Source organism: Notothenia rossii (assembly GCF_949606895.1).
Source record: "Notothenia rossii genome assembly, chromosome: 1".
NCBI lineage: Eukaryota > Metazoa > Chordata > Actinopteri > Perciformes > Nototheniidae > Notothenia > Notothenia rossii.
In genome coordinates, this window is record NC_136912.1 from 75032107 (window position 1) to 75055099 (window position 22993).

The 22993-nt window shown below is 44.0% G+C and overlaps 1 protein-coding gene across 1 annotated transcript in view; it reads left to right on the forward strand.

Annotated features, from left to right (window-relative positions):
• The first annotated feature begins 16971 nt into the window (after nucleotides 1-16971).
• Nucleotides 16972-22993, forward strand: part of gpc1a (glypican 1a) — a 38826-nt gene continuing 32804 nt past the window's right edge. Inside the window, exon 1 of the mRNA XM_079664067.1 lies at nucleotides 16972-17408. Coding sequence (XP_079520193.1) covers nucleotides 17252-17408 — 157 coding nt within the window. The 5' untranslated portion in view covers nucleotides 16972-17251. The remainder of the gene's footprint in view (nucleotides 17409-22993) is intronic.

Below are 22993 nucleotides of genomic sequence, written 5' to 3' on the forward strand. Positions count from 1 at the left end.
CATTGTATTTTGTCTTTTATTTCTGGCAATAGTCCCAGTGTGAGATGCATTTTTTTTTGGTTCTCTATCTACACATGGCTAAATGGTTTAAATTCCAATGATAAGCTGTAATTTGGGCAATTCCATACAGATGATATGCTTGTTGGAATTGCCATTTATTTGAACATAAAATAAAGACTTCATTTAGAAACATATTTGTTTTTCTTTTTGTTTGTTTGGCAGTATATTTTACCGTCAGGGCATCCACCATAACGGGTTTAAACAGAGCAGTTTGGTGCCATCAGAGCCTTATGTGTACATACAGTATATGTGGGAACACAGCTGCAGCTCTTTGGCCTTTGGCCCTTTTAGAGATTACTGTGATTAGATTGGCCCAGTCAGGAAGTTGGCACAGATAACTTGGCTGGCACAGGAAACTGCCAGGGGATGATGGGAAATAAAGACATAATTGAATGCAAATTGTTTAGGAGAGAAAACACGGAAAGAGAGGGAGAGCACAGAAGAAAAAGGCAGAGAAGGTGGTGTGCTTCCATTTCTTATCCTGATGTGTCCATTATTCTGTAACAATTTAAGATTAAAAGGTGTATTTAATTGTAATGCTGTTTGTACTAATTGTTGTTGCTTAATAATTGTACTTTCCCTCGTGGGAATGGTGTGTTTTTTTCGACAATAAAACGTGCCGTTTTGATTAATTCCCTGAAAGCAGACTTTAGATGCACTTCGGACAAAGAGGGCAAAGGGACAGTATTCTTTGCTTAAATCTAAGCTAAGGTATTGACATAAACAAAGGCATCAGGCAGGAAGAGAGGTGAAGAGGGTGAATTGAAGTTCATAGGAGATAAGCCGTGAGACCAGGTATTTGTAGGATATTGTTTCAACAAGCCGGTGAGGTTGCTCTACTGAATAATATCCTTCCTCTGTGCCAGCACTAATGAAATGAGAGCTCTGATTACTTTAACCCTTTCCAAGGGTCATAATTGAGATGTGTGTTGTATAAATCATATTTATGTTCCTGTCGTTGCCAGTGTTTGCAGTCTCAGAGACACACATTATATCAGATTAACCGCTGTCATCATGTTGCAGCTTCACATGGTTTGATGGCTTTAGGTATAAAAACATTATTAGAAGCTTTCTATGTCTCGGGAGCCATGTGTCGATCCCGCAGGAAACACACCTGCCTTTTATTGACACATAACAACACAACTGGATTTATAAGTGATTTTTGACAGCTCAACAGGTTAAATTATACAATGTGTGACCTGCACTAGCCAGAATGTATTGTATATCTGTGTATCTTTACCTTGAGCTTTTCTGATTTGCCCAACGCAAGTTATAATTTCAGTAGTGTTTGGAACGGACTGCATACCTTGAAGCATAAGGTATTCACTCTCCACATTAAGTTCTATAATCAGAGTAAGCTGTACTGACCAATATTGGATCTCTTATCCCTTAGGAGTTCAAATATTTCAGATACTTTGTGAATGTGATGAAGAGACCATTGTTTCCTCATGCTTCTGGGTGTATAATCATATCCTTGAATATCAAAGACTGCTGAATGACTCTGTATTGCATCAATGCGTTACTTGTCTAAATTTGGATTTGGTGTCTAGGACTCATTTCACCCTGAAAGCTGATTAACCTTACAGTAGTTGGCAGCCTCCTTATCCATAGTCTTTAATGCCAGCGGAGCAGCTCTGCTGAAGCAATCAGGAATTAAGTGTCTTGCTGACGGGCACTTTAACATCAGTTAAGCACTGACTCACCTAACTCACCTAACTCACCTTAACACACCCACGTAATCTCAATCCTCCCACACTGCTCTAGAGTCTAGACCAATAATTATTTCTTGTAACTCTAGGTTGGGTCAGCTAAAACAAATGATCACTTTTTAGTTGAAAAGTTGTCACGATCTTAACACAAACTGGAGAACCCAAATGCACGACCCAGAGACAGTCTTGAATGTAGTAAAAAATGTCTTTTTAATTTTAAGAAAACAGAAAATCTCTCTTAAGGTACTGGATTTAACAAAAGGTGCTCACAAGGAGGAAAAAACAAAAAGAGAATTTAAGATTAATTTAAGTTTACAAAAATAACAAAATAATAAAACCTGACTAGACTGGAAATAATCCTCTCTTAGTTGAAGCCTGGCACGACCATCCGTGGAAACAAATAAGACAAACTGACTAAGGACAGGGGGAGACAGGACTATTTAAACAATAGGTGAGTGGGAACAGGTGGAAACAATCAGGGACGGGGCAGACGCTGACGAGGGCGGGAAAACACACAAAGGGAGGAAGTAACAGGGCCTGAAATGAGAGACAAGAGGTAAGTAGAAAATAAAACAGGAAATGGAAAACGAGACATAACATGAAACACGGGGACTTGACTAGAGATGAAATGACATAAATAGACAGACATGACATGACGTGAAATAACATGAAAAGATAGACATAACACACAAACATAACTAACACATTTGATGAGACACAACAGTACCCCCCCCCTCTAGGGACGACTCCTGACGGCCCAGGCTGATCAGGACGACGATCGTCAAAGTCCCTGATCAGAGTCTTATCAATGGTTAGCGAGGGGGAAACCCATAAGCGCTCCTCAGGACCGTATCCCTCCCATTCGACCAGGTATTGATGTCCTCGGTCCCGTTTGCGGACTGCTAGTAGCTTCTTGACCGTGTATACCGTCGATGATTCGGGGCGGTGGAGGGGCCTTGGAGGCGGGAACCAGGGCGCTCTCCTGAATAGTCTTCATTTTGCTGACGTGGAACGTGGGGTGGACCTTAAGAGACCTGGGGAGTCGGAGACACACCGAGACAGGGCTGATTATGTTTTGGATAGGAAAGGGACCCACGAACCTTGTTGCCAACTTCCTGGAATGAACGTGTAGGGGTAATTCTTTAGTGGATAACCAGACTCAGTGACCCCTTCTGTAGACGGGAACGATCTGCCGCTGACTTCATCCTAGCGAACGTCCGAAGGAGTGCCTGCCGAGCTCCGGCCCAGACCTTCCGACAACGTCGGACCATGGCGTGCGCAGACGGGACTTCCTCCTCGTTGGATGGGAACAGCGGGGGTTGATAACCATAGGCGCACTGGAAGGGGGAGAGGCCTGTAGACGCCAAGGGGAAAGTGTTGTGGGAGTATTCCACCCAGGTGAGTTGGTCACTCCATGACCTTGGGCTCTGAGACACAAGGCACCTGAGGCAGGTCTCGAGGTCCTGATTCAGGCGTTCTGTCTGGCCATTGGACTGGCGGTGGTAACCGGATGACAGGCTGACAGTAGCACCTAGGATCCGGCAGAATTCCCTCCTGAAGACGGAGATGAACTTGGGGCCTTGGTCGGACAGAACATCGCTGGGGAAACCATGGATCCTGAATACGTGAGTCAGCATTACCTCTGCCGTTTTCTTGGCAGAGGGAAGTTTAAGCAAAGGAATAAAGTGAACCATCTTGGTGAAATGGTCTACTACAGTCAGGTCGGCAGCGTTACCTTTAGAAGGTGGTAGTCCAGTGACAAAGTCCAGCGAGATATGGGACCAAGGGCGTTGGGGCACGGGCAGAGGCTGAAGTAGACCCATCGGAGCCTGAGATGAGGTCTTATTACGGGTGCACACGGGACAGGCAGCCACGTATTCAGTCACCTCCTTTATCATAGCTGGCCACCAGAAACGCTTTTTTATGCAGAACATCGTTCACCGGATTCCTGGATGACATGTGAGCTTAGAGGTGTGAGCCCAGTGGATTACCTTGGAGCGTAATGACACAGGAACAAACAAACAATTATTCGGACACCCACTAGGTGCTGGGCTCACAACATTAACCTGCTTCACATCATTTTCTCAGGAGACCGCCCCAACCACACAGTTCAGTGGAAGGAATGCCTCTGGTTCCTTGGCAGTAGGCTCTGGCTCAGAGTCGTGACAGTGCGTCTGGTTTTCCTTTCTGAGTACCCGGTCGGAAGGAAATCGTGAAGTTGAATCTGTTAAAGAACAGAGACCAACGGGACTGACGTGAATTAAGTCTCTTGGCTTTCCTGATAATACTCCAAGTTCTTATGGTCTGTCCAAACAATAAAAGGTTGCTCCGCCCCCACTAGCCAGTGTCTCCACTCCTTTAATGCTGCCTTGACCACTAGCAACTCCTTGTCACCTACATCGTAGTTCCACTCAGCTGAGGTCAATTTACGGGACAGGTAAGCGCAAGGATGCATCCGGTTGTCCTTGGTGGATCTCTGGGACAAAACTTCTCCTATTCCCACGTTGGAGGCGTCGAACTCCACCAACAATTGTCGCTGGGAGTCTGGGACGGTAAGATAAGAAACAGGTGCCGTGGTGAATCTCTTCTTAAGAGTCATGAAGGCAGTCTCGGCCTGGGGACTCCACTGAAAAGAGACTTTGGAGGAAGTGAGATTATGCAGGGGGGCAGGCAATAGAGCTAAAGTTCCGGATAAACTTACGATAAAAGTTTGCAAACCCTATGAACTGTTGCACCTTCTTCTTGTTGGTTAGTGTGAGCCAATTAGCCACAGCACCAGGGGCGGACTGGCCATCTGTAGAATCTGGAGAACCACAGAACGGCCGGTCGTCAAGGGCCGTTCATGGCCGGCCGGCCCTTTAAAAAAAAAAATGGTTTAACGTCATCATTTAAGTTGCACTGACGGCCGACAGAGGGCGACAGCGGCCGCTAATGCAGTTGTGTGGTTCTTATCTGTCAAATAATCACACACGAAGAAGAAAAAAGACCGGCCACACGAAGAGAAGGGATTAGACGCCGCGGCAGACAGGGAGAATGAAAAAACATGGATAAAAATCAAAGAAAACGAAAAGAAAAAGGTGGGGCCGAGAAGGTAAGCGAAGAAAAGGTGAAGTCACTCGCAGGTGAAGCATACATGTCGCAAATTGACAGACCTTTTTGGCAGCAGCGCTGCTACAAGCACTATCAGCAGCAGCTTAGAACAAGTGCAAGATGATGAAGAGAATGATGAGGGCCCGAGTTCAGATATACAGCCAGCCTCCTGCATTCAGGATGAGGGACAGAGTTGAGCTGCTGGAAGAACCAGCTCGACTGGCACATACAAGTGCAGGGAAAGAGGTGGGTGAGAATTATCCCTTGAACTTAGTGGCATTTTCTCCTGGAGGCCAAGGGAAGCCAGGCTTCCCCTGTTTTTTTGGATTGTAGTTATAATTTTAATAAATAAATAAAAACACTTTGTTTAGTATCGGTAATTATTCTGCCGGCCCGTCTCTCCCCCATTCTCATTGAGTATTTTACAAAGAGTGAAACAACGCCCCTCTAGATGTTATGGTGAAACAGTAGATTGCACTCTCTGTTGCGAGAGGAGGCTAGCCGAAATTGGCTTCCCTTGGTGAAAAGAAATAGAGGGATTGACCAATCAGATGAGGCTCACGTCATGCCTCACAATCCAATCAAATCGCATCAACTTCAGTTCGTACTGTAACTGTCATCACCGCCCTTAAAAAGTAGCAAGCAACTGAAGCAAGTGCAATTATGGTGGTTGGAGATTTGGAGTATTTCATCAAAAATAATTTTACTAAACTTCCGCTACAGGCAGCAACTAAAAATGCCCAAACTGGAGCTGTGAACAGAAAGGAAAAAAGGAGCGATTCGGACGTAAAACTTTAAATAATAAACAGCAGATTTCTAACATTAGACATTTCATGTGTCCGCCCCTGCACAGCACTAACCTTGGAAGGGTCCATCTGTACCTGGTTGGCGGTTAAAATGTGTCCCAGAAAAGAAACGGTGGCTGCGTGAAAATCACACTTCTCGGCTTTGACGTATAGGTGATTTTCCAGTAGCTTCTGGAGGACTTGATGAACCTGTGGAACATGGGTTTGACCGTCCAGGGAAAAGATGAATATGTCATCCAGATATACATGCACAAATACATTCAAGAAGTCTCTTAAAATGTAATTGACGAAGGTCTGGAAGACAGCAGGAGCGTTACATAATCCAAAGGGCATGACCCGGTATTCATAATGTCCACTTGGGGTATTAAACCCCGTCTTCCACTCGTCCCCTTCTCTTATCCTGACCAGGTGATGAGCATTTCTGAGGTCGAGTTTGGTAAAGATTTTAGCGGACTGAAGCAGTTCAAACGCTGATGACATTAATGGCAGGGGGTAGAGGTTCTTAGTGATGATGGCATTAAGTGGGCTATAGTCAATACATGGCCTGAGTGAGCCATCTTTTTTACTCACGAAGAAGAATGGAGGGGCAGATGATTCCCGCTTTCAGGGAAGATGAGATGAAAACCTCTCTGGTGATGCCAACCTTAATGGAGCGGATGTCGAACGAACCTCGGCCTGGCCAGCTGCAGGATCGATGGGAGGTGGCGCCGTCAGCACAGCTGGAGTCTCTAGACGGGTGAGGATTTGGTGAAGCTGTGTCGCCAGCTGATTGACCTGTGCAGTTACGGCGGTCTGAAAATCCTCTTGGCGGTCCAACAAACATCTTACTCCGTGCCCAATGGCTGTTAGCTGCTTTTGGTGCTGTTGGATCAGACTCCAGACAGTGTAGTCTAGAGCGCTTTTGGGTCGGCTGGGTCCATTTTTTGTCAGTTCGTTCTGTCCAACCTTAACACAAACTGGAGAACCCAAATGCACGACCCAGAGGCAGTATTGAATGTAGTAAAAAATGTCTTTTTTAATTTCAAGAAAACAGAAAATCCCTCTTAACAGAGTAGGTACTGGATTTAACAAAAAGCGCTCACAAGGAAGAAAAAACAAGCGTAACAAAAAGAGAATTTAAGATTAACTTACATTTACATCATGAGGAACAGGTGGAAACAATCAGGGGCGGGGGCAGACGCTGACGAGGGCGGGAAAACACACAAAGGCAGGAAGTAAGAGGGCACTATGACCGATAGTTTGGATGGTAAGATGGTTAGCGTGTGTTCAGTATCTAACCCTACGCATGTTAAAGTGCATGCTCTGCCTTCAACAGCCCTCCCACTGAGGTGTATCAATCCATGGTTCAGTCCTGCTACTGCAGATACTAGCAAGAATGACTGACATTTGAGTCAAGAGCCAATGGTTTCAAATCTGCTGAGAAGGAAATATCTGTCGTTCTGGCTTACAGTCTTGAAAGGAAAGTGAGTAAAACAGAAACATGTACACATTTCAGGTTATAGCAGGCTAAGCTGCCTTGTCTTCCATTATTCTTTTCCTGACATCTTCATGCTCTGATGCATCTGGAGCATGCTCTTGGAAACCCAGAGCCCTAAGATGTCTCTGACAGATACTAGAGGGTAACTGTGTGTGTGGAGAGCAAGGTGCAAAGGAGGCGTACAGTGAAGATGTTAAAAGCAACCCGGTATCACGGCAAGACGTGAACATGTGACGATTTACCATGCTGGGAGACGTGAAGATGTCACGATTTCGTCCCTTCAAACGTGACAGTTACACGGTATTGTTAACCCATGTTAACCAGTGGAGAAATACCCGGAAATGCCAAGCAAATGCTACTCCGACGGTCGATGGTTATTGTCAATATTAATAAAATAATGGTTTATTTTTTAATAGTCAAACTCGATTTCGCCAATTTTCTTGTTGCCCCAGCTGGTCGACACCTCTTTTAGAAGAAACAAAGGCTACATTAATGTATTAAATCGATTCTAATCCATGCGTGTGGATGTGGAATTAACGGACAATTTACAAACTCTTCAACTACAACCGTAGTTATATTTAAAAACATGTTAGAAGGCCTCATGAAATACTTTAATGTAAATTTAAATTTAAAGGTGAAGGAATGTGTGTATAACAAAATACATCAGTCATAAACGAAACCGGAAACAGACGTAGGCAAGATCCTCAGCTCGATTATTGAATGGTTTAGCCGCAATGCACGCTGGGATTTGGTGTTTATGCGATGTGAAATCCGAAAACATTTTTTAAAAATAAAATAATACTTTATTCGGAGTGTGCTTGCTTTTCTCTTTGAAAGTCATCACATAACGCTATTGTAATACATGGTTCGGCTGCATCAAATATTGCATATCTGCCGTAGTTCTCTATTTATAGAGCCCTGCTGAGAAGACTTCTAGACAAACAGGAAGAACTGCCGCCAAAACTGAAAATGTGACGTGGATCATATATATAAGCAATTAAACAACATCTTACATTTCTTTTCACACAATACGTCTCTTCGCAGTATCAACACTAATTCGGCTGACTTTTATATTTGATCCAATTGGTAGATATGTTATATTTACAACCATAACGGTGCACAGCTGATAGAAAGGGACACCTAGTGGTTAAAGCACGTTATTGAATTGTATTATTATTTTATTATTATATATTAATAGGATATCTATATAGTATATTAATTACTCGTTATTCTCTACTAATAGTTAATTAAAGACTGTATATAATGATTATTTTGCACATCCCTTTCAAGATTTCAAGATTTTCTAAGGTTTATTGACATAATATGATACACAACTACGGTGTAGTTATGCAATGAATGAAAAACTTGGGTCGCAGGTTCCTCAACAGTGCATTACAAGACATCTATCAATATGTGTGTATACCTCCACCATTAAACTGTCATATTCTGCACATTTCTTATACTATCTACATACATCTTATAAGAGTATAATACATATGTATTATATCAGTTAAAATAAGTGCTTAAACATAGTTAACATTGCAGAAAAGCAATATATTAGACGTTAAGTACTTTGTCAGGTTTAGAAGAGAAGAGCTCCTCAATGCTTCCACACACAGACAGTGGTATGGCTTTGTCAAATAGTTTGTTCTCTTTGACTCTTCTGATGCACCTCTCCACATGGACCCAAAGCCTGGGCAGCAATTTATAAATATTTATATATATTTATATTTGCTTTATAAAGCAAAAACTCCCAGACATTTCAATGATTTGTACGGCAAAGTTAGGTCTGGAAACGACATAACGGCATAACTCCGCAGCCCTGCTGCGGGGAAACGTTGGCGCTGTTCTGTGTTTGTTCTAATCCGTCAAAATGACGGACTGCTTTCAGATTTTCCGTCATTGTTAAAAAAAATCCGTCATAGACGGAATATATTCGGTTAACGCGACCTCTGTGTGGTACACTAATGTTTCATTTCATTTCAAACCTTTATTTATTCAGATTGGTCCCTTGAGATCATAGATCTCTTTTACAAGGGAGACCTGCAGCAATTTAAGTTCCACATGAAACATAAAACAACATAAAAACAAACAATAGAGGATATCATACAACATATTTACATACTTATCAACATTTACAAATACCCATAGTTTCAGAAAGCATTTCACTTAGACGTGCTTTAAAAACATTCAGAGAAATAAAATTGCTCAATTTGAATATTTTTGCTGTAGAGTCGTAGACTGTTCCAAGCAAGTGGAGCTGCGCACATAAAAGCTGTCTTACCTAAGACAGTCCTTACTCTTGGCACATCTAACAAGACTACATCATGCGATCTCAGACAATAGCTGCTTGCAACTTTCTGCTTTATCAGTGAACAGATATAATACGGGAGTTTGCCCAACATAGCTTTATAAATAAATGTGTACCAATGACTGAGCCTCCGTACAGTGAGTGATGGCGAAGACCGGAAGTACTCAGGCTCACACCCAGCCGCCGGAAGTTGATAGACGCCATCTTGTGCAACTAGCCTATAACAAATAACTAGGGAGGAGCATCCGATACAACTCCTCCCCACCTGTGTATAAAGGTTGTGATATTTTGATGCTCGGCGCCCCTTCTGACTGACCGTCTCCGATATTGGTATCGCACGGTAGTAGAATTGAGCCCAGAGTACTCTCCATCCATCCATCCATCTTCTCCCGCTTATCCGTGGTCGGGTCGCGGAGGTAGCAGTTCCAGCAGAGAGCCCCAAACTTTCTTTTCCCTGGCCACATCAACCAGCTCTGACTGGGGGATCCCAAGGCGCTCCCAGGCCAGAGAAGAGATATAATCCCTCCATCTGGTTCTAGGTCTACCCCTTGGTCTCTTCCCAGCTGGACGTGCCTGGAACACCTCCCTAGGGAGGCGCCCAGGTGGCATCCTAACTAGGTGCCCGAACCACCTCAACTGGCTCCTTTCGACGCGAAGGAGGAGCGGTTCAACTCCGAGTCCCTCCCGGATGACCGAACTTCTCACCTTATCCCTAAGGGAGACACCAGCCACCCTGCGGAGAAAACCCATCTCGGCCGCTTGTACCCGCGATCTCGTTCTTTCGGTCATGACCCATCCTTCATGACCATAGGTGAGGGTAGGAACGAAAATGGCCCGGTAGACAGAGAGCTTTGCCTTCTGGCTCAGCTCCCTTTTCGTCACAACGGTGCGGTAAAGAGACTGCAGTACCGCTCCCGCTGCTCCGATTCTCCGACCCATCTCACGCTCCATTGTTCCCTCACTCGAGAACAAGACCCCGAGATACTTGAAGTCCTTCACTTGGGGTAAGGACTCATTCCCTACTTGGAGTGGACAGTCCATCGGTTTCCTGCTGAGAACCATGGCCTCAGATTTGGAGGTGCTGATCCTCATCCCAGCCGCTTCACACTCGGTTGCGAACCGATCCAGTGAGTGCTGAAGGTCGCAGACCGATGAAGCCATCAGAACCACATCATCTGCAAAAAGCAGTGGTGCAATCCTTAGTCCACCGAACTGCAGACCCCCTCCCCCACGACTACGCCTCGAAATCCGATCCATGTATATTACAAACAGGATTGGTGACAAAGCGCAGCCCTGGCGGAGGCCAACCCTCACCTGAAATGGGTGCGACTTACTGCCGAGGACCCGGACACAGCTCTCGCTTTGGGAGTACAGAGATTGGATGGCCCTGAGTAGAGACCCCCTCACCCCATACTCCCGCAGCACCTCCCACAGTGACTCCCTGGGAACCCGGTCATACGCCTTCTCCAAGTCTACAAAACACATGTAGACTGGATAAGCATACTCCCAGGCCCCCTCCAGGATCCTTGCGAGAGTAAAAAGCTGATCCGTCGTTCCACGACCGGGACGGAATCCGCATTGTTCCTCCTCAATCTGAGGTTCAACAATCGGCCTGACCCTCCTTTCGAGTACCTTAGAGTAAACTTTCCCGGGGAGGCTGAGTAGTGTGATGCCTCGGTAATTGGCACACACCCTCTGATCCCCCTTTTTGAAAAGGGGAACCACCACTCCGGTCTGCCACTCCTTCGGTACTGTTTCCGACTTCCACGCAACGTTGATGAGACGTGTCAACCATGACAGTCCCTCAACACCCAGAGCCTTCAGCATTTCTGGGCGGATCTCATCCACCCCCGGGGCTTTGCCACTGTGAAGTTGTTTGACGACCTCAGTGACCTCCCCCCGGGAGATTGGTGTCGATCCCCCTTCATACTCCAGCTCTGCCTCTAACATAGAGGGCGGAGTTGTCGGGTTCAGGAGTTCCTCAAAGTGCTCCTTCCAACGCCCTAACACTCCATCAGTTGAGGTCAACAACGTCCCATCCTTACTGTACACAGCTTGGATGGTTCCCTGCTTCCCCCTCCTGAGGTGTCGGACAGTTTTCCAGAACAACTTTGGTGCCGCCCGAAAGTCTTTTTCCATGTCTTCTCCGAACTTCTCCCACACCCGCTGCTTTGCCTTGGCCAAGGCTGAGGCTGCTGCCCTTCGGGCCTGTCGGTACCTTGCAACTGCCTCGGGAGTCCCCCGAGATAACAAATCCCTGAAGGCCTCCTTCTTCAGTCGGACGGCTTCCCTGACCACCGGTGTCCACCAGGAGGTTCGAGGGTTACCGCCCCTTGAGGCACCTAGGACCTTGAGACCACAGCTCCCCGCCGCGGCTTCGGCAATAGAGGCTTTGAACACCGACCACTCTGGTTCAATGTCCCCAACCTCCACAGGAATGCCCGAAAAGCTCCGCCGGAGGTGTGAGTTGAAGGCCTCCTGAACTTGGGCCTCCTCCAGACGTTCCCAGTTCACCCGAACTACACGTTTGGGCTTACCAGGTCTATCCAGAGGCTTCCCCCGCCACTCGACCCAACTCACCACCAGATGGTGATCAGTTGACAACTCCGCCCCTCTCTTTACCCGAGTGTCCAAAACATACGGCTTCAGGTCCGATGATACGATAACCAAATCGATCATGGACCTTCTGCCTAGGGTGCTCTGGTACCACGTACACTTATGAGCATCCTTATGTTCGAACATGGTGTTTGTTATGGCCAATCCATGACTAGCACAGAAGTCCAGTAACAAACCACCACTCCGGTTCAGATCAGGGGGGCCGTTCCTCCCAATCACTCCCCTCCAAGTGTCTCCATCATTGCCCACATGTGCGTTGAAGTCTCCCAGCAAGATTAAAGAGTCCCCTTCAGGAGCCCCATACAGGACTCTTTCCAGGGTCTCCAAGAAGGCCGTATACTCTGAACTGCTGTTGGGTGCATAAGCACACACAACAGTCAGAGTTTTCCCCCCCATAACCCGCAGGCGTAGGGAGGCAACCCTCTCGTCCACTGGGGTAGACTCCAACAACGAAGCACCCAACCGGGGACTTGTGAGTATCCCCACACCCGCCCGGCGCCTCAAACCTTGAGCAACTCCGGAGAAGAATAGAGTCCAACCACTATCCAGAAGTAAGGTTCCAGAGCCGACGCTGTGCGTAGAGGTGAGCCCAACCAGATCCAACTGGTAACGCTCCACCTCCCGCACAAGCTCCGACTCCTTCGCCCCCAGAGAGGTGACGTTCCACGTCCCCAAAGCCAGCTTCTGTCGCCCGGGTCTGGTCCGTCGAGACCCTCTGCCTTCACTGCCACCCTTCTGGCAGCGCACCCGACCCCATCGCTGTTTCCCGTAGGTGGTGGGCCCGCGGGACGGAGAAGCGGAGGTGTTGCCCACGTCGCCTTTTCGGGCTGTGCCCGGCCGGGCTCCGTGGCAAGCCCGGCCACCAGACGCTCGCCGACGAGTCCTCCTTCTGGGCCTGGCTCCAGAAGGGGACCCCGGGCTTCCTCCGGGCCGGGTATCCTCACTTCGTGTGTCGTCTTTCATGAGGTCTTTTGAACCAATCTTAGTCTGGCCCCTTGCCTGAGACCAATTTGCCATGGGAGACCCTACCAGGAACACAAGGTTCCAGACAACACAGCCCCCAGGTTCATCAGGGCACACAAACCTCTCTACCACGGTAAGGTGCTGGTTCTTCAGAGTACTCTGTATATTGTATTGTTATCTTTATCATTAAAACAGATTATTGTTTGAACTTGTATCTTGGTGTTTCTTAATCCCTTGTTTTATGATTTTACCCAACTCACTAAAACGACACGCGGAGCCGAGGTGGGTGTTAGAACCCTCTGACTCCAACACAACGCAATCGCACAACGTCACGTCCGTTAATTCCACATCCACACGCATGGATTAACATTGGTTTAATACATTAATGTAGCCTTTGTTTCTGCTAAAAGAGGTGTCGACCAGCTGGGGCAACAAGAAAATCGGTGAAATCGAGTGTGACTATTAAAAAATAAATCATTATTTTATTAATATTGACAATAACCACCGACCGTCGGGGTAGCATTTGCTTGGCATTTCCGGGTATTTCTCCACTGGTTAACATGGGTTAACAATACCGTGTAACTGTCACGTTTGAAGGGACGAAATCGTGACATCTTCACGTCTCCCAGAATGGTAAATCGTCACATCTTCACGTCTTGCCGTGATACCGGTGATACCGGGTTGGTTAAAAGATGGCGAGTATTAAAGTATTACAACAACTTGTTATACAGTGTGTGTGTTCAGTTGAGGGCAGATCAAACAGGGCAGTAAAATAGGTTACTTCCATTAGAGGAGGAGAAAAAAGCAATAAAACAACGCTGAAACTGGTTCAATCCAGCGGTTATTTCAGGTGTCTGTTTCTGACGTGGGAATGTTTTTGTTATGTCTGACTGCAACAGGATTACCGTTTGTAATTTGAGCACAGAAGACCTAATTTACCTTATTGACAAGATGTAGATATACTTCAGTTTAGTGGCCTGTGCCAACACTGAAATCCTGTACAAATGTGATGCCAAAAAGAAAGTTGAGACTACTTGTATTCTTCCAAAGACAGAATCTGCATTGTTTCATGAATAAATGACCTAAATATTTGTCTGATATCACTTTAAACCATTTCCCAGAGGTAAATATATCTGACGCTTTAATTTCTGTTGACAAAGAGCTCAGTTAACTTTTGACTTCGCATTCATGGTGGATTATTTGAATGCTTTTGATTATAAAACGAGTTTCTCTATGAGGGCTAAAGTTGCCGGTATGTGCCAATCTCTTTTACACATTAATCCTAACAATACTCAACCTGCCAAAATCCTCGGTTGGATAAACACTTGCCCTAACATTACACTGTATCATGTGTGTGGGAGTTTTCCCTTTGTTGAACCAAGCTGATCCGTAAAGGTGTCTCCTTCGATTGATACGGAGGTGTGGCTCAACCTGTTGGTTTAATTAGTAAATGTTCCAGTCAAAAACAAAGTATTTGATGTGAAGGCTCAGACAGCCAATAAAGTCGTTAAGCTGTCACCCATTTGTTACCTCCATGATAATCAAATGTAAAGTATAAACTGTGACTTTTAAATATAAATTTGTGACGGCAAATCTAGATATTTTTTTCTCAACAGGCAGATGACAAGTTTTACAACTTGCAGTACGTTTTTGTTACGGCTTTATTTCCAAGTCAACATTAACAATATAACTGGAAATTAGGCAAAACATGATGGGAAATGACATGGGCAGGAGTCAAACTGGGGCTTCTAACATAACACCATTAGGTTGTTGTTGTTGTTGTTGTTGTTGTTGTTGTTGTTGTTGTTGTTGTTGTCTTAATCTAACACCATGTGTGTTTAGTACACTGCTGTTTCATCCTTCATTCTTCTGGCAAAGACACAGGGATTTATTCCAAATCAGCCAAAATAGTATTAGTGAGGTCCAACACTGATATTGGCCGATAAGGCTTGGCCTGCCGTCAAGTTCACCCAAGGTGATGGACGGTGGTCGATGTTAGGGCTTTGTGCAGGCACTTTAAGTTCCACTTAGCACTGGGGAAAAAATAGAAGCACATTGGAAGCATGCTGTTGTCTGGAATATTATAATATGCTGTAGTGTAAGTTCGATCGTAGAGGTTAGACTTGAACCATAAAAAAGATGGCTTGAGACAGGGGCGTTTACATATTTTTTGGCCATATAATGTATGTTAATTTGGGTGGAACGGTGGTGTTTCACTGTATGAGCATACACATCAAAGTGTGTTCAGAGTTTCTTATGAGAACATTGTGACAAAGAAAAGAGACCGAGTTAAAGTACAGTGCGTTCTGCTAATGTACGACATGCTGTATTAATAATTAACATCCCTTAACCCTGAGTCTGACCTGCGTAGCATTAACAACACTCACACTTAGTTGGTTTCACACGGATCTGCTTCATCCAATTTAAAACTAATTAAAGCATATTTATACCCTTTGAGGATTTAGTTTCACTTACAATTTGATTTAATTTCAGCTGCTTTTCTGAGTTGGATTTCAAGGCTGCCAGTGACCTTTCCCTGTCCGCCTTTGGACCCACGCTGCTGTTGGGGAGGATGTAGGATGTGAGATTGGAGAGCGCCTGACAGCTCATTGGTCACATCCACCAACCCTGCTAAATGGAGCCAGAGGAAGGCTCTGAATCCCTACCAGCCGCTGATTTCCCTGCAGGGATACATAGCTTGTCTTGAGCTTTGTGTGTGTTTGTGTGAGTCAGGTTTGGTTTCAGACGGTTTTACTTTTCTATCTTTTTTTTCCCATTTTATATATTTACTTGCTGAAGAAAATGTGTCCTTGAGACATCAAATCCTGACCTCGATATCATTGTTTAAGTTTTTGCGGTTAAAGATTCGATTGATGTACCAGCGCTGCAGGACGACTGAGCACTGTGTGGGAGAACAATAATTCATTCAGGATCCCTCTAGCTTTCAAACCCCCTGCCTGACCATCCGAGACTCACAAAGTCGCAATGGAATCAGTAACATATTTTAAAACACTTCTCAGAACTCATATTTTAAAGAACTAGGATACATTATACAGTTAAGTTTCCAATATGCATTATTTATTGTGTTTATTGCACACTATTTGACTGCCTAGAATTTTTCTCATCTAAATGATTGTAATGCTTAATTGATTTTTCATATACTGCTAGGTAGCACCTTATACCTGGATTAAAGACATTCATTTAAACATGCTGTATTTTTAAATCTATATTTATCTAATGTATGTAAAGAATGTCTCCTTTCTTTATAAACGTACTACTTTCATTTGCACACAGAGTTATGGCTCGAGACTACTAAAGATATTTAGGATTCGAAGCACAGACCACAATTTGATATCATACAATAGAGAAGGTTTTCCTTATTTGTGAGTTATTATGTTTTTAAGCCTTCATTTTGAGAGTCGTGTACAGGAATAATGAAACCATTGTGTACTTTGTCATTTTCAATTAATGGGAATAAATATTATACATTTTTGATGGGGAATCCCTGGAATAGATGAGTTTTCTGCGCTCTCCCTCTAGTTTGACCTGCAGGTGGCACTGTTTAGCCCAGCAGAACACACACTCATACAGTCACACACACACAAAGAGAGAAAGACAGAGAGAGAGAGAGCATCAACACTCAAGCGCACACTCCTTCAAACACTCAATTCATTGTCCCGAAATCCTAGAAAGAGGGATTCACCGGACAGTTGTTCTCCTGTCTGAAGCATTATTTTAAAAAACGGATTTTGCTCTTTTGTTCCATCTGATTTCCTTAATCATGAACCGGTAGTCTGCGCGTGGATTTGCACCGGCTTTGACTGAGCGACACCTGCTCTCTCACACACTCTCTCTGTCTTTTGTCTCTGACATCTCTGCAGCTCACAGCCAGCAGTGCTGAAGAGGAGGAGGAGGGGGGGGGGGGGAGGAGGAGGTGGTGGTGGTGGAGGAGGAGTAGCGGGGTGTACCTGACACCTACAGCCGCGCGTACAGCTCTCTTCCCCGCAGAAACACCCAGGATCTGCCCGCCACGGTGCCTTCTTCTCCGGCCAGGTTGTGCGTGAGTAACCGGAGCCCAGTGCAGTTTTACAGGGAACACTGCTTCTCCTGACAGACTGAAAACTCTTTTTAATAAAGCAACACTGAAGAGAGCAACCTCTTTCTTCGGACCAGACATCTTCAAGATTTCAAGACAATAACAGGACTAACAGTTGGGAAGATGCGTGTCCCGGTGCTCCTCTGTGTGTTGCTGTGTGCGTCTGCAGCACCGGGCCCGGTGTCCGGGGCCGGGGCGGACAAAAGCTGCACCGACCTGCGGCAGTTCTACACCGGGAAAGGGTTCACTCTGGTGGAAGTGCCACAGACGGAGATCTCTGGTGAGTTTTGTAGACATTTAACAGAAAAAAACACAACATTTCATTCACCTCACAACACTTACTAAGTCAGAGTTTACAATTTTCTACAATATTCTCAAATAGGCTATATTATTGTTATCAAAAATGAGTTTTCTCGGACATCACCTTATGTTCTGGGATTTATTTTATACGGAAACAGAAAGTATTTTTTCATATTTTGTCTTTTAATAGCCTATTTTGATTTTATTTCATAAGGATGAATTAAAGGAAGTGCACTACGAAAATATGTTCACAAAAAGCGTCTTAAGCCAAGTTTTAAGTTCCATTAACTAAAAGGCAGGTGTGCTTACCTTTCTACATCTCTGTTTATGTATTGTGTAATATACACTCATTTTTTCCTATCCCCTCACTGAGCAATGCACCCATCCTCACTGAGGTGTTTCCCACGGTTTCCTGCACATCTCTATTAAAGTCCTTTCTGGGGCATTTTCATTGTCTGCAGCTGAAGGCAGGATTGCAGGTGGGTGTAGGCTATGTGTCTCGTGGAGCTATTACGGTCTATTCAGGGCATTTATATTTGTTTGCTGATGTTTGCGCTGCACGTGTGAACAGATTTTAATAGAAACTACAGAGGAAAATATAGATTTTCTTTCGCCTTGTGGCTGGTGGTACTGTGTTGAACAGCAGCTGTGCACTAATGTGTGCTGGGGCATTTTTCATTGTCTGCTCGGAACTGCAGGTGTAGGGTGTGTGTGTGTGTGTGTGTGTGTGTGTGTGTGTGTGTGTGTGTGTGTGTGTGTGTGTGTGTGTGTGTGTGTGTGTGTGTGTGTGTGTGTGTGTGTGTGTGTGTGTGTGTGTGTGTGTGTGTGTGTGTGTGTGTGTGTGTGTCAATAGATGTTGAAATGGCCTGTTTAGCCATTCGCATAAAGTAATAATTTAAACCGCCCTGGGGCAATATCCTGAAACAAGTACAGCTCAGCAGGCTCACAGCGTAATGTGCTCTAACAAAGTTGAAGAGAGTATGGTTTCGGATGGTCTTTCTTTTGTTTCACCCTCTCTAATCACTCAGTTAGCATCCAATTCATGAAGCAATCATGCATTTAATCAATCAATCAATCATCTACCTAGCCAGTCAATGAATCAATCAGCTCCACACTCAGTCAACCAGCCACTCAGTCAGACATTAAAGTCTCTGTATCTCGTCTCTCTGTTCTCCCCTCTTCACACATACTAATTAAACTGGCCTGGCCTTGAGGAAAATGCAGATGGGAATTGTAGTAATTGAGCTGTTTTCCCCTTTAAGGCAGCTCTGTCTGTATTTCACCTAAAGGTGTACAGAAGAAGATAAGATGAGAGAGATTGAGGTAGTGTGTGTGTGTGTGTGTGTGTTTGGTGTGTTGGATCTGAAGGTAATTTCATGTGTGTCAGCAAAAATAGTCCTATATGGGCGGGTGAGTTATTAATATTGGATGTTGGTGGGCGTGTGAGAGAAATAGAGACCGAACAAGACACGAGTGAGCCAAAGAAAATGTGGAGACAGAAACAAACAAGGCAAAACAAGGCAAAGAAGAAAACGAGGCGAACAGAGGGGTGGGTTGGCCGAGACGGAGCGAGCAAGTCACTCAAGATTTCTGTCAGACCCGACATGACTCTCTCCCTCCCTTTCCATTAAAACCTCATCTTTTATTGACAAATGAAAAACACAAGGCTTCAGTCACTTGGACCTTGATCTGCTCTAGTTATTTGAGCAAGAGGTTTTCCTTCCCAGAACCCATTAAAAGTGACAAGCAGATAGAAACAGAGAGATTGCGGTTGGCGGCAGAATTCCCCAGAAGAGGGGATCTTCAATCTTTCTCATCTCAGGGACCCAAGGTCGGTAAATTTAGCTTTCTGTTCTGGGAGAAAGAGACTCCCTGCCCTGCAATCCTGTGTCAGTGTCACTCTGGAGGGTGTGAGTGTCAACCGGGGAAAGGGCTCCTCAGACAACAACATGTTAGTGCAACTGTCTAAAGTGGTCATGTTTGCACCTGGAGAGCCCTCATTGATGCTGAGATACATCTTCATTCATTAATGTAATGCCTTGTATGCACCTTTAACACCATTAGGAGCAATTGCATTTGGACAAAACAGATACTTTAAAGTTTTAGTTGCTAAAAAAAGAATCCAATATTAATAATGAAAGCATGTAATAGACCAAATTAGAGGTCAAAATTGACTACTTTCCATTTGTATATTTTCTTTAACAGCTGTTAGTCATTTGTTTTATATTCACTCTCTCCTTAAGGTTGACAATGACCTAATTATGATGACATTCAAGTTTGATGGCCCTTTTATCTACTATTTTTCTTGCTAAAATCTTTTCCTTAAGTACTACAAAAATGACAAATGTCTCGGTACAGTGGCTAAAAGAATTACTTACATTTTTTTACATTTACTACAGTTTTTCTTCAAATAAAGTAGTTAGTCAAACAATAATATGGATTAATAAGAAACCCTTTGTTTTTTTTCTACTTCTATGTCATTCAAACAGCTGCTCCAATTAGTGGAACAATATCAACACAAAAACATTAAATATTAGTAAACATTTCAAAATGTGGGCAGGTTTTTTGTCATTGTGAGCACAGTAGTTCTTCCATCAAATATACACTTAGATTTTCGTAGCTGAATTCTGGCAAATTTTACTACCATAGTCACACATTGGTGACAATAAATTGTTGCATTGGGAAAAGTATTCAACGTCCATCTGTCTCACTTGTTTTTGCCAAGCCAACAGAGCTTAGCTGAAATGACCGTGAGTATTAGCAGGTACACACAGGAAGTTAAATCTGTATTTGTAAGTTGATATAATAAATAGCAAACTACAAAGTAAACTGTGTATAATTATATCGGTAAATGTTCTTAATCCCCTAGAGAGTTTTAAAAAAAACTATTCTTGTCACAGCTATTGTTCTATAGGTTTAACATCATGTGAATGGAAGTCCTCTGTCCTGCTGTCTGCCTGTCTGCCGTTGTGCCTGCGAGCGGTTTTAACTCACACACATTGTACCTGGTCAATAGTTAAAGACTAGCTCTTCCTTTAGTGTGTGTGTGTGCGTGCGTGTGTGTGTGTGTGTGCGTGCGTGTGTGTGTGTGTGTGTGTGTGTGTGTATGTGTGTGTGTGTGTGTGTGTGTGTGTGTGTGTGTGTGTGTGTGTGTGTGTTTTTAAAAGTCAGTGAAAGCCAACACCTTCTCCAGGGAAGACACTTAGATTCATTCACACATGCATTGTCCATGCAGGTCAGCACACACCCATACGATCGTATGACACGCAGTAACCGAGGGGAATATCTATCCTGCACGCTTCATATTCTGCAGTAGGAGGTAATGAGTTTTGACGCATGTGTGTGTTATGTAGCCTACATATTGAGTTTTTATCACGTTGTTGCTAATTCGAAAGAGAAAGGATGTGTGTATGAATGTCAGAGTTTAACCTGATACACAGTGTTTTAGGTCAGGTTACCTGTAGATTATGATACATTACCGGTTTGGTCACCAGTCAATAACTCCTTAACTAGGCTGAGTCAGCAAAGGAGCCTCCATTAATTTAGATCTACAGGAGTCAGTTACCTTTTTGAGATACATCGTTCATGCGGCTTTGGAGTAGTTAAAAATGCAATAGAACATTCTAATGATTATGGGTTTTCATTAAATACTGTTATGCTAACATCAACAGACTGGCTGTATATGTGATATCTGGGAAGAATACTCAAATACATATTCAAAACCTAATGGGGTGAGTACTCTGGAAACAAACTACACAATGGATCAGAGCTCCCTTGAGTTGGATTATCCCAAAAAACAATGTATGGACTCAATACAATAACAAACCCATCCTCAGAAAACCCGCCCTCTTCCTGTATGTTCTCTTTTATTTTGTTTCCTTTTTTACAACTTCTGCTACGGAAAATATCTCCATTCAAAAATCCTGCTTTATAATCAAATGTTGCTTTTCGTTAGTTTACGTAATCTGAGAATACTGGACCTGCCCACGAAGCCAAAGGGAAATGTATGAATATAAGACAGCATCAATATTTGACCTGATGCAGCATCTGGAGGTGTTTGCTCCTATCTGTCCAAAGTGTCTGTGTGTGAGTGTTTACGTATGTGTGTGAAAGACGAAATTGATACTGTCTGTCATCTGTCACACATCACATGCTCACTCAGGCGCTCATAGCACAAGCCACCAAGTGGAACGCCAAATACACACACACAAACACACACGCATACACATGCATACACACGCATACAAACAGACACAATCTCTTTATACAATTCTTTATGTTTTGCGCTTGTCCCTCTTTTCCCTTGTTGTAAAATTCCAACTTCCATCCCTGCATTGTTTTCCTAGACAGGCTCAGATATATGAATGCACGGTTGTCTTGTGTTTGTGCGAAAGTGTAGTGGGGGGTTTGGAAGATGTGTTAAAAGCAGAGCTGTGAATCTTTCATGATGTCTGATGCAGCGACATGAGAGAAATACAGTCAGCGATAGAGATGAGGAGGAGAAGGGATGTGAGGAGATCAAAAGGAAGAAGGGAGAAGGCTCTGTCATGTCTCCCTCATTGACATGGAGGACACATGACAACTCCCATTGACATGAGATGGACGTCGTTCCAACTGCTATAATCATGTTGCCTGTTCACCAATAGTGGGCCAGCTTTTTATGAAATGCCTGGTTGTCCAGCAAACAGCAGTGTAATAATTGTAGCTTAGCTCTGCAAGGCTAATCTGTCAAGCTTTGTTTTTCTTAAGATGCTAAAGAGGTTTGAATTAACTATAGAATACATTTAAGGTGTTTTGAGTACGTTTTCTTTCCTTTTCTAAACCAAAATCACAAGAGCAGAAGTGCAGGAAATATACTAAATAAGGTTATCTGCTCTAATGTAAGCTGCACATGTTGCATGTATGGCTAACTAGCTTAGCCTACTACCTACAGGGTTAATTTACAGGCCAAATATCAGATTTGGCTTTAATATAGGAGCATTACAGGTTACGTTAAATAACGCCATGTACATGTAAAGCAGATTTACTCTCTAATAAATCCCTTCTGTGTGGAAGCTGGTCCTCGATGCTATCACAGTCTAAATCAACAGTCAAGCCATAATGCTTTTCTTCTTTCTGAATATCCAGTTAAATCGAAATAGTTTATTTGACTCGCAAGAACTTTGAATTCAGTAATCAAGGGCGGCAGCCATGGCAACTAGATTTCCATAAGATAGCAAACCAGTAAACATGCAAAACAATTATAATTTACATTGCAATAATGTTTATATTGATGAAGCTTAATATTCTGTATGTAATGTTCCCACATTAAAATACACATTTACATTCTACATAGGAACCCATTATCCAGAATGACTGTGGGTAAAGGCCCAATAGATTAAATTCCTCCATTGCCAACAGATAATGAGTAAAAGTGATAAATGCAACGGTCGTAAGGCCATCCTGCATCCTGATCACATATACTGTATGAGGAGTGGTGTGGTGGAGGGGGGAGAACTGAGGAGCAAAAGCACAAATCGTTGGATGCCTCAACATCAATCTTTGCACCTAAAATCAATGTGGTAC